This window comes from Scyliorhinus torazame, chromosome 4 (assembly GCF_047496885.1).
Source record: "Scyliorhinus torazame isolate Kashiwa2021f chromosome 4, sScyTor2.1, whole genome shotgun sequence".
Classification (NCBI taxonomy): Eukaryota; Metazoa; Chordata; class Chondrichthyes; order Carcharhiniformes; family Scyliorhinidae; genus Scyliorhinus; species Scyliorhinus torazame.
Genome location: NC_092710.1, coordinates 32,757,281 through 32,777,161, shown reverse-complemented (window position 1 = coordinate 32,777,161; position 19,881 = coordinate 32,757,281). Strand labels below are relative to the sequence as shown.

At 43.4% G+C, this 19,881-nt stretch overlaps 1 protein-coding gene across 3 annotated transcripts in view; it reads right to left on the bottom strand.

Moving 5' to 3' along the window:
• Positions 1-877: 877 nt before the first annotated feature.
• The window catches only part of LOC140410174 (NACHT, LRR and PYD domains-containing protein 12-like), a 121,129-nt gene continuing 102,125 nt past the window's right edge, over positions 878-19,881 (bottom strand). For 2 of the 3 annotated variants that reach the window (XM_072498152.1, XM_072498153.1), the window contains 3 exons: positions 7,479-7,565; positions 7,015-7,206; positions 878-1,233 (listed from right to left, as the gene is read on the bottom strand). In XM_072498152.1, coding sequence (XP_072354253.1) covers positions 1,164-1,233; positions 7,015-7,206; positions 7,479-7,565 — 349 coding nt within the window. In that variant the 3' untranslated portion in view covers positions 878-1,163. The other variant, XM_072498154.1, reaches the window with a different exon arrangement.

Sequence of the window (19,881 nt, the reverse complement as noted above, 5' to 3'; positions counted from 1 at the left end):
GCTCGCAAACACAGTAAGGCAGACTGTTCTCTCAATGCTACAAATTAAGAGAGGGTAACATTCAACTAGACCTGAGGGCCTTGTACGAAAGTCGTTGAAGGTGAACATATAGGTGGAGCAGGCCTTAAAGGAGGCAAATGGTCTGCTAGCCTTCATAGCGAGAGGATTGAAGTGCAGGAGCAGGGCAGTCTTGCTGAAATGATACAAGGCCATGGTGAGGCCACACCAGGAATATTGTATGGAGTTTTGGTCTCCTTATGTGAGGAAGCATATTCCTGCAATGGAGCTAGTGCAGAGAATGTTTACCAGACGGATTTTCGGGATAGTGGGACTGACGTGTGAAGGCAGATTACGTCGGTTAGGATTTTATTTGCTCAAGTTCAAAATAATTACGTAATTATCTCACAGAAACCTATAAAGTTCTAACAGAACTAGGCAGGGTAGACACAAAATGTTCCCGCTGGTGGGAGTGTCCCGAACCGTATTCTAAGGATTAGCGGTGAACATATTAGGACTGCGTGAAAGAGCAATGTATTCACCCAGATATTGGTACGTCTGTGGATTTCGCTACGATATGAAACAGTTACATTCAAAAGATTTTATGCTTACCTGACGGAGGTAGTTATGGACTTTCGGCTAAAGGGACCAAAGAATTTTTGGACAAAGTGGGAACCTGTTACTGAAATGGATGGTCAGCCTGATCTAATTTCACGTGGAACCGGCTCGCTGGGCCAAATGACCCAGATTTGCTCCGAGTTTCTGTTTCCGCATTATAAAACATGTCCACGTTTTATACCTTCAATGTTATGTTCATTAAACAGAATTTCGGCAATTCTGCACTCTTAATTGCCGAATATGAAGGAGACTGAACACCAAATAGCGAAAGCATGATTTTAATAACGAAGTCGCATTTACTTTATTCAATTGCAGATGAAATACTGTTCCGCATTTCACGAATGTATTCGGATCTATACACGTTTAATCAAGAAAGTAAATGTGTGGACGTTACGTGTAATACGCCTCTGAACCTGTATTTATTCCCCTATAGCACATCCCAACAATTAGTTCAGCAAATCTTCTGATTCTACTAAGTAATATCAACAAAATAAAATTAAAGCATTTTCTTAAAACACATTAAAAGTCATTCATTTTGTAATTATAGTCTAAACATCCGTTGGATACAGCGAATTAAGACTCCTCTTTCCATCTGTCGAAAATTGATTGTGCATCCACCTGGAATAAAAATGGTATCACCTTCAATCGTGAATCTTGAACGAGTCTATTCTACCATTTATTCCATTGTAACAATGTTCTATTCACCACGATTAGTCAAAGCCCACTGTGTATTACACTTCGCATACAGGAGACGGACGAAGCTGACAAGACAGGTTTTTTGCTGGTCGAATATAAACCTTTTCCTGAACAACTGCCGTCCATATGGTGTCGTGAATTCCAAGATCTGTGGTGTTGAGAAGATGGCGGTAAGCAGTCTTCTCAAGCACTGCATCAAACTTCTTGAAATATCACCAACACTGTTGTTCATAGATTTTGATGTTGCCTCCGTGAACGAACAGCGATACATTCAATGTTATGATGGTTTGTGATTTGGGGTGCATACCGACGACGATGATGTTCCCAGGCATTTGCTGCCCTTGTCCTTAACAGCACAAAATCAAGTTGGAACAAACTAAGGTAGAAAGGGGAGTGGATAAGGGCAGCTGTCCGAAGGAATTTTGACATGTAGATTAGCATACCTGTGAGGAAAGCAAATGTTTACCTATGTGATTTGGAGAAACCAATCGGATATAGAAGAGATAACCGCAAGTGGAGAGATAAGGACGTTGACAAATGAACCCGAAGCCTTGTCCGCATGGCGGGTAATATCAAAAGAATAGGGTACATTTATAGCCACAACAATAACCGGGGAAAGGGCATAGTAACAACTAAAATCCAAACGACAACTTACTGCGGAATCAAGCTCAGTGGGCATTCAGTTCATATCCAGAAGTCGTAAAAGATGAAAAAGCCTCCTCTGAAATTTTACCAAACGTGGTTAGATAACCTGTGCGTAATAACTATCTACTCGACTGAGCTCATGGAGTTATGTAATATTGCATGTTGTTTGGAACAAACGTGCTCCTCAGAGTTCAGGAAACGTAGGCAATTGGGATTCAAGGGGTGACTTCATGTAATACTCTGTGTATACAGTCATCGATTTAATTAAGTGCTGTAATATAGAATTGTCCTTCTTGTTTCTCGGTAACGTTGACAAATATGCTTTATCAATTGATCACACAACGACTGGATGATTCCTCACTGTTTTGCATATCTTCACTCACAGTACACCAAATTGAATATATCCACCACTATGAACCAATTATCCAAATAAATGCCCTTCGTGGATGTGGGACAATGTCGCATTTGACAGCAGTAGGGTTTTAACATAGAGTAGTTGGTTTGGAAGGTGTTGGCGAAGGACATACACACACATTCAATTTCGCAACAAAATGTTGTTTTAAAATTTCCTCTTGAGCTCATTAGGCCAAATTTGCAAGAATATAATATAAAAAGGAACTAACAATTTGTGAAGACGAAGCTGTTTCTTATGCAAGATGATTACGATTTATCGTCGTGATGCCATGGAACAGTTATGTGGCAAACCAAGTTCAAATTGAAATCAGGCAAGTCAAACGTAATTCGTAACAACCTTTGTGAATGACTCACTCAATGGTTGCCACCGAGCCTCTCTTTAATTGACAAAGGCGCAATCCCTCGAAATTCTTTTCTCTTTGAAAGTGCAGGGCACTGTTCCCAAATGCATGTTACTTATAGCACGCACACCGGAAGCTGAACGAATAGAATTAAATTCTATGTCAGTGTAATTTTAGAACACTAGGGATTTTTTACGTGTGATGTCAGATCAAGGAATCCCGTCTCATTTTGGGCACTATCTTATGATTTGCGTAAGCAGGGCAGTCTAAATACAATCAGTAGTTTGCCTTTTGCAAACGGCCGAATGAATGTGCTGTTTGAGAGGATGGAACCGTCCTTGGAATGTCTAGCATAACACGTATCACGCCAGCACTGTTAATCATCTGCCACATTATTCATTTATGTGATGGTAAAGCGACATTTTGGCTTCCACGTTAACTTCCGTTTAGATGGGGATAACATTCATGTCCCAATTACATAGTTACATAGTTACATTCAATCTATTGATGTGTTTTTCGAGAGACGTCAGCTATCCAGTGTAATCTGAGCTATTCTGTTGATTTTCTGAATTAAATAGCCAGTCATGCATTCGTCCGATGTATACTGTGAAAAGTGAAGCTCAGCCTCGACTTTCCGAGTTGCAAATCCGCAACTTCTCTGTAACTGCCATATTACATAAACATGAGGATGTCAAAAAACTCACCCGTACTTATGGCGGAACAACATATGTAGTCAGTGGAACTGCCGCGCACTATAGCAGCACAGCCTTGCTCGAACATAAGTTACAAAAAAGTTTGCGACCCTTCAAAAAGAAACCAACTCACTTCTTCTGGATATAATATGTTCGATCCTCACGGTTTTATGTCTCCACGTACACACGGACTGCGAGAAACACTGCAACCTACTCCGTTTTAATTACTACATTATCTGTGACTGGGTTTTCACAAGGTGAACTGGCCCAATGGTTATTTTATTTGCAACAACTGGTTCTGTTCAGATGTTCCACATACATGGCGACAGACGGTTTCACCTTTGCGAAGAGCAAACAGGTTCTGCATCTCGGTCGTAATGAAGTATCCATGTTTTCGTTTGAATATGGAATCTTACGCACGAATGCACGATTTAAGGATGACATCGAAATTTGCACTTATTTGGACGGGACATAATTGTTTGAATCTGTGCTGGTTTAAATTATGATTGCCAGTGTGAACAAAGATGTCCAGGCAATGCACAGATTTCAACAAAATCAATATTTGGAGTGCACCCTTTGCCATGTTCACTTCCTTCGGCAACACCTTCAGCAATTAGCCGACCTACCGAGATTGAATTGAGAAAAATAGCTTGGCAGCTAACTGTTTCCTTGATCATTCTCCACACAATGCCTCTACAAATCAGAATAGTTCCCAGCCAATCCTTTCTCTCGCATTATAAATTGTGGTTCGCTTTAGATTTCGCGGTTTTGTGTATCTCCACAGAATAATGCAAGACGAGATGATTGGCAGTATACAGACTTTTTATGGGCCGATTTCACATTCTATATTCATTTCTGGGTGTCTTGCTTATTATTCTGATGACAATAGAAAATCTATCCTGGAAATGCGACGTATTGTATCTGTTTCCATCCTATCAACGATTTACATAATTTTCAAAATCTTGATTAGTTCGTACTACGTTCGTTATTTTCATGTACAGGTAGCTTTTACAACACATGAGTCTGATCTACAGGCGTTCTGTAAATGTCGAAAAGCGAGTTTTTTACGTGTTAGATATATCTTCCCTACTTTCCAATAAACTTGGGAATATATGGCGAAAACCTTAGGGATTTTTGCCTTAGGATAAGAAGATATATTCTTTATCTATACCCACCTAGACAAATTAAGTGAAAACCATGTGACTCCCCGCCATCGTTCCTGTAAAAAAACACATTAATATCTTTGTGATGAGACCCTCCGATTGTGGTTCAGTGATTTTCAGCTGCAGCTGAGAGCCGACAGCATCTGAAGACTTCCATGTTTTGAACTGCTAGATCTGCTCTGAATTCTTCCCTTATTGTACGTTGAGACTAACACACAGTGCAAACAAAAGGTTCCATAAGGCGTGGACAAGCTGTTCCAGCTGGTCACTTCTAAAAACAAAGTGTGTCATGGGAGCATGCAACTTCCACAGATAGATTAATAAGCACTAGGTTATTCATTTTTCATATTTTGTTGCTTCCTGTCCACTTGTTAAACGTCAGACTGGGAAATATGACCTTCAGAATTAAGCCAGTGGCGCTGCTCCTTCACTACGGTCATGTCCGACATGGACGTCTCCTGCTCAGAAGAATGTCTGTGATTTCATGCGAGAAATCTCGTTCTAAGAGTTGTTAAACAGGCTGGAGAACGAACAATATGTAATTGGAGGCAGTAGTGGAGTGGTTAGGTTATTCGACGAGTTGTCTAGAAGCCCAGCATAATGCTTTGGGAGCGTGGCCTCAAATTTCACGATGTTGCACCTTAAATTCAATTAGTAAATCTGGAATTGAAAGGATCTCTTTCACGTTGACGAGAAAACTAAAGGCGTTTTTGGTAAAAATCCACGTAGTTCGCTGAGGTCTGTAAGAGAAGGAAATCTGTCTCCTTACCTAATTTCGCCTTTACGTGACATCCAATCTTCAGTACAGTGGTTCACTCTTAAGTGCCCTCAGAAAAGTCCGACAATGCACTTCTATTTAAGGGCAATCAGAAATGGACAACAAATTCTGGCATTGTCAGTGGCTCCCAAATCGGAGGAAACATTTTGTTTTTAAATCGCATGAAGACGTTCCAGAGCTGGTAATCAGCAGAACCTTTCGTCTCTGGTGTCTAACCTGGTAACGGGAGATTTCCTGGTGTCCAGAACCAATTTTTACCATTTGCCACGCTACTGTTATTGCTCTCCAATCATTTATGTTTGGTCTGGAGTGCATACGGCAGGGGGCATAACACCCAATTAAAACGGAGGACGTTTGTACATTAACTGCAAGATATGTTTCCTGAGATGGCTGTCATTTGCTTCTCGAACAGCATGGAGATCAGTGAGGATTGCCTTGATGACCATTTTAGATAATGATATCAATTGTGGTACAGTTGCTCTGACGTAAACAAAGAGGAATGTGCTGTGCCTTTTGACGTTTCACCTGTCAGTTTGCCTTTTGGATGTTGAGGGAACAAAATGCTTGGCCAGGTCAATTCAGTTTGTCGCCAGACCATAATTCAAGATTGGAAATTTGATTAAGTAAAGAGATGTTCAGACTCAAGCCAAAACAAAAAGTACACAATATAATGAAAAATAGCAGATGTGTCCAACGACAAAACCTAGTGTGGTAAACCATATTAAGGTCATAGATGAAAGATTGCCACTTCGCAGATGAAACGGTGAATAGATAGTTGGAACTTGACAAACGCAGATATGTACAAACCTTTATTTGACAAAGTCACAAGTGGATGTGATATACAGCTACGTGCAGAAGTGCAGGTGGACAGTTAGACTCATGAAACACAGAAAAGTAGAAGAAAGGCCATGGAGAAGTCGGAATGAGCGACAACCCTGCGACGTTACGGGAACAAACAAGGCAGAACAAGGAAGATGCCGAGCTTGAGGCTAGGAGAAAGGCAAAGCTTGAATCCGAACCTTGTTCACGCCCCATCAACGTGGTTGGGTGGTGATCCCTCCACTCAGGTTTACTAGAAAGGTATCATCTGTCTGTTTCATTCTTGAAGACGTACATTACTCTTGAAGCATGTTATCAGTGGTGTTTTCTGTTATCTATCTATACAGTGTGAAAATACATTATTCTTGTCATAGTAGCATTGGACGTTCAAATTGATTGATAAAGTGGTGATTTGATTTGAAGCAAGAAAGTTGTTGTGTGTCATTTGACTTGATGGTGTCTCGATCAACAAGTTGAATTGAGATTCAAATATATAACGATCAGTTTCGAACCACATGTAGTCGCGACGTTGTCACGAGGACAAAGTTACTTCCGTAAAGGACAGTTTTTTCCAATTTCGAGGAACATGAGTTGGACAGGTTTTATATTTTTCTTTTGTTTTGAGCAATCTGCTTTCTCATTTAAATTATTCCAATTTTTGGTAGCATTGTATGTTACGTGTTTGGAAAGTTAATGATCAGTTGAGCAACATTGCCCCGATGGATCCGTTCGTGTGAACCAAATCACCACAAAATAATAAACTTTCCAATCAAAATGATGGTATGATTAGTTAACATGACGACACTTACTTTTGTCAGCATTGAATTAACAAATGGTTAATGCATACTCACCGAAGTTCTTTCAGATTCACGTCATTCCGACTGAGTTGCTTCAAGGCAGGAATAGATATGTCAGTCAGCTTGTTAGCCTGCTCGCCATTCGGGCCATCGTTACTCAGGTCCAGTTGCATCAATGAACGATTTACTCTGAGAGCATCGACCAGATGTTCCACGCAATCATCTGTAAGACTGTTAGATTTCAACCTGTTGTGAAGAAAAATATATTCTGTCATTGTATGAACGACGGGCCTCCTACAAATTACATATTTTTACCAATTAATTCCTTCGAAATTCAAAAGCCGCAGGGCTAACCTGCACACGCGCATAATTCATTTTGTTTTGTGTCTAAATATTTGCCATCACACTCGTAATTAAAACTGATTCTTATTAATTCTTACTGTGGTGTTGTTAAATAAATCTTACAGAGTCCGCACTCTCGATCCGCTATCGAATACTAAAAAGGAACAACTACTCACTCCAATATTTGTATCTTACAATCCTTTTTCTTCAGAACATCAGACAGCCGTATCGCTCCCACATCTCCGATTCTATTTTCATTCAGTCTAATCATAAATAAACATAATCAACGTTTTTGGTCTGGAAAATTGGAAAGCACCTTGCTTTCTTAATGGAGAAAGAGCAGAAATTACTTCTGTCAATTGATTTTTAAACCGTCGAATTCAGTAACATAGATTGCGGCGGATTCCGGGACATTGAGTAAATCTGAGGAGGAGATAGACAGATGTTTAAATAATAATCAGTTGAGAAGGGGCAGGGAAGTAGATTTGATGCCGGGATGAGATTATCCATGGTCGTATTGAATGGTCGAGCAGATCGATGCAGCTGAATTGCCCAATCCTGCTCCGAGTTCTCATGTTCTTAACATGGAGTAATGCATAACCAGAGAATCTTCGGAGGTAAGTAGCATGTATAACTGTAGGCCCATTGCTCGCCTGTAAGCCAATATAGTACCTGTCATTTCTCACATTAAATAATTAACCTGATATTGGTCGACGGGATACATCACACGATGTGAATCAGATGATTCTGAAAAACTATATTGGACAGATAAATGATGCAGACAGCTGTAACAATTGTACTTAAACCAATATTCGATCACTTCCCTCCCCCTTTCCCACCACCGTCCTCACTTTTTATAGTAACTTTCTGCAAAATTGCACTGAAAGAAAATATTTACTGATTTGAAACCGCACATGGGAATCCATACCTAACAGTTCTAGTTGAAAATATTCAGCTTAACACCGTAGTTATCAGTTCATTAAATGCGTTTTGATGGTGTTGGGGTGGGGGTGAGGGGGCGGGCGGGCGGTGGACTAGGGAGTGATTGCGATTTATTTGAAATGACACATGGAGTAATCCAGAAACCCAACCTCGTTCGCTGGGGATAAGCGTTCAAATCTCATCACAGCAGCTTGCCGAAATTAGATTGAATGTCATGATTCTGCATTATTAAGCAGTAATGGATATCATGAAATTTCCATCAGATGTCTTGAAAACGCCCATCGACTTCACTGATGCACTTTAGAGATTGAAATCTAGGGGCTTCCCCTTCCACAGTAACATGGTTGATTTCAAAAATCCCTTCGTTACAAATGAAATTAGGGATGGCAACCAAATTCTGGCCTTGCCAGCGATGCATACGTCTCTTGAATAAAGAATGTCAAATAGTATAACAACATGCATTTTTTGTTTAATATTCTAGTAAAAAACGCATAAGTTTAAGTAGCTGAGGTATAATACATTAACTCGGGGAATTCGGTTAGAGGTGCAAATGAAATCTGTTAGGGGTTGTTGCTGATTGGCTCTTGTTCAAAACAGGGTGATGTCCGAATGGGTGAGCAAATACGAGAACTGTCAGGAGAAAGACGGGGAGGTGAATCAAAGTGGGGGGCGGGGGGGGGGGGGACAGAGCTGCCAATGTTTTAATAATAGTGAGGAGTTATAACCAAGGATAATCGTTGGTAATTGATAGGCCATATTGTGAGTTCTTACTTTCCTCTCGAAACTCGTACCATGGTTCAAGTTGGAACCCAAGAAATATAAATTGGCAAAACAAATATGAAGCTTACTTTAATAAATGGAAGTTAATTTGGGGTAATGTAAAATGTCAAAAGTCATTATGACGATTCACATAGAACACATCTAGAGACATTATTAAAAATGAATGGTACATTCGAGGTTCCCAGTCAATTTTCTCAGAAGATAACAAAATTGCTTCTTAGATAATAACTAGCTGTAAAGTGTTGTTCCTTGTTTTGGATTCAAGATGGCGCCGGAGCGAGGCGTCGTTTTGCAAGCTGTGCCCAGAATACCCTCTAATTATGTCTTTTACTCTCGTTCTACGCTTCTAAAACTTCATTCTAACTCTTTTAAACTCTCTAAAAATTTTCTTATTCAATTACTCACAGACTTTAGGACTCTGAAGACATCTGAAACTGACGATCTGAAATTGACTTGGAGCAGCCGACCACGTGTGAGCAGCTGCCGGATCTGCAGTCCCAGGCTTGGGAATCCCACGGCAGCGGCTGCCAGAGACCAGGAAAATGCCCAAGAAGCCAGGCCCTTCACTCTACAAGCTTCCAGAGACTGGAAAACACCACAGAAGCGGAGACCTCCACTCTGGTGCTCTCCAACGACCAGACCAGCATCGCAGCAGCTGCAGACCTCCGCCGCCCCCCTCCCCACCCCAAGCTCCCAACCCCTCTGACACGGAGAGCTTCAACCTCCCGCAGGCCCCAAGCCCTCCTTCCATCTCCCCTCTACATTCGCCCCACACTCCTAAAACTCACACCCGCAGCCTAACAATCACTAATACTGCTCTTTTAAATTGACTTCCAGGTCTCGAGATCCTCCGTCCTCTGAAGGAAGACCGCGATCTGGAAAGGACGCTGCGGACGCCAACACACGGACCCAGCCATCGCCTCACCCGTAACCGCGATCCCAGAGATGTCATCCACTTACCGACCTTCACCCCATCCACGCCGGAGCGTGGCCTGGACATCCACTGACCTGTGAAGACGAACCGCAGCCTGACAGCACCCCGGAACGCTCGACCGCGCAGACCCACCTACCGACGCAGGAACAGCAAGCAAGGTAACAAATCCTTCATCCACACACCGACCACACGTTTTCCTGGTCTCTGGCAGCCGCTGTCATGGGATCCCCAGGCGTGGGACCTCACTGAATTCAACTATTCCCTTAACACTGCATACTCTCACCGTGGCCTAGGTTCGACAAGAAGCAGTCACTCCAGGAAACATGGAAAACGTGCAGGCCTGCAGGTGAGAGTGAAACAACGCGGCCCCAAAGCCCCTCTGCCTAGCTTACTCCTAGCTAATGTCCAATCTCTAGAAAACAAGCTAGACGAACTTAAAGCCAGACTCACTTTTCAAAGAGAACTAAGGGACTGCTGTGTGCTCTGCTTCACGGAGACATGGCTCACTCCTGCTTCAGCGGACTGTGCCCTACAACCAGAGGGCTTCACAATCCACCGAATCGACCATAGGGCGGCCTCAGGCAAGATAAGGGGAGGTTGGGTCTCCCCCCTAATCAACACCTCCGGGTGCCGAGATGCAGCAACACTGGCGAGTTTCTGCTCACCGGACGTGGATTACCTCACGCTAAAATGCCATCACTTCTACCTTCCGCGGGAGTTCAGCTCCGTTATCCTGACGGCCGTTTACATCCCACCCCATGCGAATGTGAAAATCGCAATGGCCGGAATATTCAACACCACAAATAGCCTTGAAACTAAACATCCCGAGGACTTGTTCATTGTAGCTGGGGACGTCAATCAGATAAAGCTCAAGAGCATACTACCAAGTTACCACCAACACGTCACCTGCTCCACCAGAGGCCCAAACACCCTGGACCACTGCTACATAAATATCAAACATGCCTACCGCTCTATCGCCCGCCCAACCTTTGGCAAATCTAACCACAAGGCTGTGCTCCTGCTGATAAGCAAAATCTGAAGTGGGAGAATCCGTCGAAGAAAGTTGTGCATTGTTGCTCTGAGGAATCGGATGATCTCCTACGGGACTGCTTAGAGTCAGTGGACTGGTCAGTATTTAAAACTCTGTGAGTAGCCTGAACGTGTACGCCACTACAGCAACTGACTTCATTATTAAGTGTGTAGAAGACTGTGTGCCAAAGAAGCAAATCCACGAGTTTCCCAACTAGAAACACTGGATGAACAGTGATACCCACTGCTTACTGAAGTCTAGGTCTGAGGCGTTCAAGTCAGGCGACCCTGACCACTGCAAGAAAGCCAGATCAGATCGAAAGACATCCACCAAAGAGGCCAAAAGACAGTACTGGACAAAGCTCGAGTCCCAGGCTAGCCACATGAATCCCCGCCATCGATGGCAAGGTCTGCAAGACATAACATGCTACAAGGTGAAGGTGTGCAAAATTGTCGGCTCCAACGCACACCTCCCTGATGAGCTCAACGCATTCTATGGCCGCTTTGAGCAAGATGTCAGAAGAGCGAGCCCTCCACCCCAGAAGCCGTGGATGAACCTGTATCTGAGATCACCACTGCAGACGTCACAGCAACCTTCTCGAAGATCAACCCACGGAAAGCCATTGGCCAGGAAGGGGTACCCGGACGAGTACTCAGGTCTTGCGTGAATCAGCTAGCGGGGGTATTCGCCGACATCTTCAACCTCTCTCTACAACAATCTGAGGTCCCTATCTGCTTCAAGAAGACGACCATCATCCCTGTACCAAAAAAAATGTCAAGCAGTGTGCCTTAATGACTATCATCCAGTGGCTCTGGCAACCATCATCATGAAGTGCTTCTAAAGGTTAGTCGTGGCACAAATCAACTCCAGCCTCCCAGATTGCCTTGATCCACGACAGTTTGCCGACCGCCACAACAGGTTCACAGTAGATGCCATCTCACTGGCCCTGCACTCTACCCTGGAACACCTAGATAACAAAGACACCTATGTCAGACTCTTATTTATCGACTACAGCTCAGCAGTCAACACCATCATTCCGACAAAACTCATCTCCAAACTCCGTGGCCTTGGCCTCGGCTCCTCCCTCTGCGACTGGATCCTGATCTTTCTAACCCACAGACCACAGTCAATAAAGATAGGCAACAACACCTCCTCCACGATCATCCTCAACACCGGTGCCCCACAAGGCTGTGTCCTCAGCCCCCTACTATACTCCTTATACACTTATGACTGTGTGGCCAAATTCCCCTCCAACTCGATCTTCAAATTTGCTGATGAAACCACCTTAGTGGGTCGGATTTCAAACAATGATGAGACAGAGTATATGAATGAGATAGAGAATTTGGTGAACTGATGCGACGACAATAATCTCTCCCTCAATGTCAACAAAACGAAGGAGATTATCATCTACTTTGGGAAGTGTAGTGCAGAACATGCCCCTGTCTAAATCAATGGGAACGAAGTAGAAAGTTTCGAGAGCTTCAAGTGTTTAGGTGTACAGGTCACCAACAGCCTGTCTTGCTCCCCCCATGCCGACACTATAGTGAAGAAAGCCCACCAACGACTGTACTTTCTCACAAGACTGAGGAAATTTGGCATGTCAGCTACGACCCTCACCAACATCTACAGATGCACCATAGAAAGCATTCTTTCTGGTTGTATCACAGCTTGGTGTGGAGCCTCCTCGCGCCAAGACCGCAGGAAACTACAAAAGGTCGTGAATGTAGCCCAGTCAATCACGCAAACCAGCCTCCCATCCATTGACTCTATCTGTAATTCCCGCTGCCTCAGAAAGGCAGCCAGCATAATTAAGGACCCCACGCACCCCGGACATATTCTCTTCCACCTCCTTTCGTCAGGAAAAAGATACCAAAGTTTGAGGTCACGTACCAACCGACTCAAGAACAGCTTCATCCCTACTGCCATCAGACTTTTGAATGGACCTACCTCGTATTAAGTTGATCTTTACTCTACACCTTGCTATAACTGTAACATTATATTCTGCAGTATCTCCTTCCTTCCTTATGTACGGTATGCATTGTTTGTACAGCATGCAAGAAACAATACTTTTCACTGTATACCAATACACGTGACAACAATAAATCAAATAAAATAAAATAAAATCCTTTAAATTAATTCTGCCTGTCGGGACGTCACATCAAGGTGTGTAAGGTAGAATACTCGCAATAAGCAAGAGACTGCTCAAATATGAGTATGTCCAACCGAGGCGGGTTAAAGTGCATGGGTGTCGGAGAGTGCAATGAAAACAACCACAATGCAAGCTTGACACAAAATGTCTCATATGGGAAAACGTACCATTGAATCCGTGAGCTTGAATGGCCAAGAGTGTAGTACTATCACAGGCCGGGGTTTATGGACCCCAAAGTATATCATGGAGTTCACCTGACCTACAACTTTAAATAGATTTTGCTTATGGGGAGCACACGGGCCCACTCTACAGGTGTGATGCAACAGAGTTCTAAAGTACATTTCAAACAATACAATGTTTAGTCTATGGATCCAGTTAGCATTTTATAAACACACAGTAAACATCTTAGCAACTATCAACTCAAATATTCCCCCAAAGAATACAGTAATCTCTAAGTAACCTTTAATATTTCCCAGCAACATCCATAAGGCAAATGCCCGCTTTAACAAAGACAGCAGATTTAAATCCTCTGCTGAGAGCAGTTATCACGTTTTAATTAGCAAGTGATCTGGAGACATTCTTTTCATACAGAGAGCGATCAAAATTGCACCTTGTTTGGCTGGATGCAGCTCCAACTGTGAAAATGGAAACTAAACACAGACAGTAGCTGCCAGCTCAAAAACGAAAGTAAAAACAGACAGACAACCCAGCTCCACCCACACTCTGGCATCACTGTAGCTATTTGATAAACACCCATTTCTTAAAGGTACTCTCACATGACAGTTCCTATCTACGGCCACTTCTCGCACACTATATCCCAATTCGAGGAATAATTTTCGTGCTTCAGATAGAATGATAATAACCTCATGACAGATTTCTGAAGTTGTCACATCATCGACAGTAAGCTTTGTGACCATGTGTTGCCGGACATCTGAAACAGCAGAAACCGGCTGATCGTGCAAGAATCTTCGGGGTGTGATCAATTCTCAAGGTGGTAATCAGATCTGGAGACTGCAATCATTGCGTAGTTTAGAACAGTATGGCAGTGAGCGAGGGACAGCCGTGATACGAAACACTCGACAGGAGACGTTTGATGGAGCAGGAGATGATGGATGGTGCAGAATAAAGAGCGAAAATTCAGTCATTCTGCTCGTAGTTTCATACTGGAACAAAGTACCATTTCTGATTCAGTCATCATGAAAACGGCATGAACTGTTATCTCATGGTACCAGGCTGGAGATCGTCAAATAGATGGCGCAAAACATTCTTGAGGGGCGAGAGTGGCGGGGAAGGGTGAGGCAAAATCAATTGTGCACAGTAATTGTGCACTACATCATGAAACCGTTGATATTAAAGTCCAACGCCATTTTTTAAGGAGCTAGCTAGCAATGTAAAAAACAAGATTTAATAATGACTTGGAATTTTCTGGATTGCTTTCCTTTCACAAGTAAATGGCAGACTTGAGACATGGCGCAGCAGTGAGGTATCCGACATTTTTGTATCACTGGGATCCAATCTTATGAAACAGTCATGGCATGCACCGAAATAATATTCGGACCGAGGCACTCACAGTGGAGACGATTAATATCCATTGGGAAACTTTGGACTGAATTTGCATCGGGAAGAGCACCGTCACATAGAAGTGAAAGAGAGGAAACAATGGAGTAAAGGTACCAGATTGTTGCAGTGTACTAAGTAAGGAAAAGGGATGCACAGGCAAAACTATCAGAAACACGAAGGCAGTTTCACAATGCGTGTATACTAACACACACAAATTGTTATTGTTCAATTCGAGCAACAAGAAACTACGTGGAAATATTATGCACTGACAATGCTGGTAATAGTGGCCAAACATATGATGAATATAGCAATAAATATTGGTTGGATGTTCACTCACGTTACAGACGCCAATAAAGTGGTGGGGTAATAGCATGGATCTCAGAAGCCATGTGGTTCTGTGTTGCGAAAAGAGGAAATTTGGGACCTACGTTCCGACGCACCAAAAAGTATCGCTCGACTGAAGGTATTATCAAGAATACCAAGAACAGTACAGCAAACGAACAGGCCCGTCGGTCCTCCAAGCCTGGGCAGAGCATGATATCTGTCTAAAGTAAAACCCTCTGCACTTCCAGGCTCAGTATCCCTCCATTCCCATTCTATTCGTCTGTTTGCAAGACGCCTCTTAAACATTACTGTGCTGTCAGCTTCCACAGCCTCCCTCGGAAGTGTGTTCAGGGCACTCACTACCTTCGGTGAAAAAACCTGTCTCGCATATGTCTTCCAAACTTTTCCCCTTGCACACGTAATCTATGTCCCCGAGAAATTGATTTTTTTATCCTGGGAAAAAGCAGCTGGGCTACTCATAATGTTGTAAACCTCTATCAGGTCGCCCCTCAATCATCGTCAATCCAGTGAAAGCAGTCCCAATACATCCAACCTCTTCTCATACCATTCGCAATAAAGTGGATGAACTAATTACGCAAATAGATGTGAATGGGCATGAGATTGTAGGGATCATGGAGACACGGCTGCAAGCGGACCAGGGTTGGGAACAGCGTCTCCAAGAGTATTCATTATTTAGGAAGGAGAGAAATAAATGAAAATGCAGTGGAGTGGCAGTGTTGGTTAAAGAGGAAATCAACTAAATACGGTGGATGGATATTAGCTCTGACAGTGGGGAATATGTATGCGTAGAGTTGAGTAACACCAAGGGGCAAAAAACATCAGTAGGCGTCGTGCATAGACCTCCGACTCCAGGGGTGATATTGAAAATGACATTAAACAGGAAATTAGAGATGCATGCGACAAAGGAGCATTGGAAATTATGGATGATTTTAAACTGCATATAGATTGGGCAAATCAAATTACCCACCATATCATAGAGGAGGAATTCCTGGACTGTAGCGAGATGGTTTTTTGGACCAACACGTTGGGGAATCAACCAGAGAGCAGGCCACCCGAGACTGGTCACTGCGTAGTGAGAGCCTACAAAGTTCTCACAGGATTAGAGAGGGTAGATGCAGTTAAGATTTTCCGATGGTGGGTGTGTCCAGAACCGAGGGTACGGGATAAAACATTTAGGTCAGAGATGGGAAGGCATTTATTCATCCAGGGAGTGATCGACCTGTGTAATTCGTTAGGCAGGAAATAGTTGAGGCCAAAATATTGTATGGTTTTAAGAAGACATAGCCCGTGGGGAAAAGGAAATCAAAGGATAAGGGGGAAAAGTGGTGTTATGTTATTGAGTTGGATGATAAGCCACGATCAGAATGGATATTAGAGCAGGCTCGACGGGCTTAATAGCATCCTCCTGCTCTTATGTTCTGTATTTCTATAGCCAATTTCCTCCGAACAAGGCACATCTGTACCCTGTCCGAAGCCTCCACACCCTTTTGGTAGTTGGCCAACAGAATTGTATGCAATATTCATTGTGTGGCCTAACTATGGCTATGTCCAGCTGTATTCCAAGTTTGGCCGAACTTAAGTTCTGTACAGGTGGAACCGTGGACATTTTTGTCACAAATTAGGAGGGTAAGAAGAATGATGCGCAGGTAAACAAACACAGTGGTGCTATAGAGATTACTTTTATTTTCAAATATTGATTCAAATCATGTCATGATTAAACGTGTGACCACGTAATCATTTTTGAAATGTATTCCGGAGAACTTCTTCAACCAATACACTTTTTGTAAAATTAAAGATGTGGCTTTACTGAATCTGGCGCTGGGAGGTGGTGGGGCGAAAGCGAAATACAAGTTGATGATGCAGCGTTTTGTAAAAACGTTTATTGCATTATCAGGCTTCAATTATAAAACGTGAGAATGAAACACGCTAAAACATAAACAAAGGCCAAAGGAAGAACAAAGAAACGTACAGCTCTGGAACAGGTCATTCGGCCCTCCCGACCTGCGTCGACCATGCTGGCCATCAAACCTAAAACCGTCTACACTTTCAGGGTCCATATCCCTTTATCCCCACCCTATTCATATATTTGTCAAGACGGCGCTCACTATTGTACCTGCTTCCACCACCTTTTCCAGCAGCAAGATCCGGTCACCCACTACCGTCTGTGTAAAAAACTTCCCTCGCCCATCTCCTCTATTTTTTTCCTTGACACCACAAACATTTGTCCGCAAGTAATTGACTCTTCCACCCTGGGAAAAAGCGTCTGACTATCCAATCTGACCACACTCCTCATAATTTTGTAGACTTCTAACAGGCCGCTGCTCAATCTCTGTCGTTCCAGTGAGAACGGACAAACGGAGGTTATTCAAACTCTCCTCATAGCTAATGTCTCCAAGCAAGGAAACATCCTAACAACCATATTCTGTACCTTCCCCTGAGCATCCGCATTCTCCTGGTAGTGTGCCGACCAGAATTGAACGCCATATTCCAAGTGTGATCACGCCAAGGTTCTATACAGCTGCAGCATGACTCGCCACTTTTTATACTCAGTGCCCCGGCCGTTGAAGGCAAGCATGCCGCATGACTTCTTGACTCCTTTCGCTACCTGCGTTGTGACTTTCCGTGACCTGTGCAACTGTACACCCAGACCCCGCTGTCTGTCAATACCCTTAAGGGTTCTGCCATTTACTGTCTATTTTCCACTTGCATTATATCTTCCAAAACGCATTACCTCACATTTGTCCGGATTAAGCTCCATCTGCCATCTATCCGCCCAAGTCTCCAACCGATCTATAACCTGCTGCATTCTCTGACAGTCCCCATCACTATCCACAATTCCACTAACCTGTATGTTGTCCGCAAACCTACTAATCAGGCCAGTTACATTTTCCACAAAATAATCAATCTATAGTACAAGCTAGGGCTGGTTTAGCACAGTGGGCTAAACAGCTGGCTTGAAATGCAGAACAAGGCCAGCAGCAGGGGTTCTATTCCCGTACCGACCTCCCGATCAGGCGCAGGAATGTGGCGACTAGCGTTTTGTTTTTACAGTATCTTCATTGAAGCCTACTTGTAATATTAAGCGACTTTCATTAATAACATCAAAGGTCCCAGCACTGATCCGTGTGAAACACCACTAGCCACAGCCCTCCATTCAGAAAAGCATTCTTCCACTGCCACCCTCTGTCTTCCATGACTGAGCGAGTTCTGTATCCATCTTGCCAGTTCACCTCTGATCCCGTATGACTTCACCTTCTGTGCCGGTCTGCCATGAGCACCCTTGTCAAGACCTTACTGAGGTCCATGCCGACAACATCCACTGCCCTATCTTCAACAATCGTCTTCGTCACTTCTTCGAAAAACGGAATCAAGTTAGTGAGACACTACGTCCCCTTCGCAGACCATGCTACCTCTCACTAATACGTCCATTTGCTTCCAAATGGGAATAAATTCTGTCTCGAATAATCCTCTCCAATAATTTCCTTACCACTGACAAAAGGCCCACCTGACTGTAACTTTCTGGGTTATCCTTGCTGCCCATCTTAAATAAAGGACCATCATTAGCTATACTCCAGTCCTCTGGGACACCAACTGCAGCTAGTCAGGTACAAAGATTTTTCTCAAGGTCCCAGGAATTTCCTCCCTCGCCACCCTCAGTATTCTCAGGTAGATCCTAGCAGGTCGTGGGGACTTATCTATCTGAATTTTTAAATGACTGTCAACGCCTCCTCATTTTTGATCTCAGTGTGATCCTGAATACCTATACACCCTTCCCCAGACTCAGCATTCAGCACTTCTTCTCTTTGATGAATACTGATGCAAAGCATTCTTTCAGTCTCTCACCCATTTCCTCTGCTTCTATATATATATTCCCCCTCCCGTCTCTTTGTGTGGGCCAATCATTTCCCTAGTTAACTTCTTGCCCTTTATAGACGTGTAAAAGCCTTGAGACTTTCCTTAATGCTGTTTCTCAGTTACCTATTGTGACCCCCTTTAGCCCTTCTGACTCCTTGCTTCCGTTCCTTCCTACTTTCCTTATATTCCTCACGGGCTTCGTCTTTTGGCGGCCTTATAGTCTTACAAATGCTTCAGTTTTCTTTTGGACTGGGTTCACAATATCTCTCGTTAACAAAGCTGCCCGAAACTTGCCATATGTATTCTTCTTCGTCGCAGAACTATGCCAGTCCTGAATTCTTATCAACTGACATTTCAAAGCCCTCCGCATGCCAGATGTTTATTCTCCGTCAAACATTCATCCCCTAACTAGATTCTTGAGTTCCGGTCAAATTTCCGTAATTAGCCTTCTCCTAATTTAGCACCTTCACCCGAGGACGGCTCTTATATTTATCAAACAGTACGTTAAAACTTACAGAATAATGGTGATTGTTCCCAGAATGCTCCCCTACTGAAACTTTGCCCACCTAGCCGAGCTCTTTCTCCAATACCAGATCCAGTACGGCCTCTTCCCAAGTTGGGCTATGTACATATTGTTTCAAGTATCCCTCCTGGATACTCCTTCCCAACTCTGTCCCATTCAAGCACCTAGCACGAAGTGAGTCTCAGTCAATATAGGGGAAGTTAAAATTACCCACCGCAACAATCCTGCTGCTTTTACACCTTTACAAAATCTGTTTGAATGTCTGCTCCTCTCCCTCCCGTTGGCTAATGCGAGGCTTATAGAAAACCCCCAATATTGTGACGACACCCGTCCTCTTGCTGAGCTCTCCCTTCGCTGCATGAGTCCCCTAAGGTGTCCTACCGCAATGCAGTTGTGATAATCTCCTCAACCAGTAGTGCAACTCAGCCAACCCTTTTAAAACCCCTTTATTCCTACTTAAA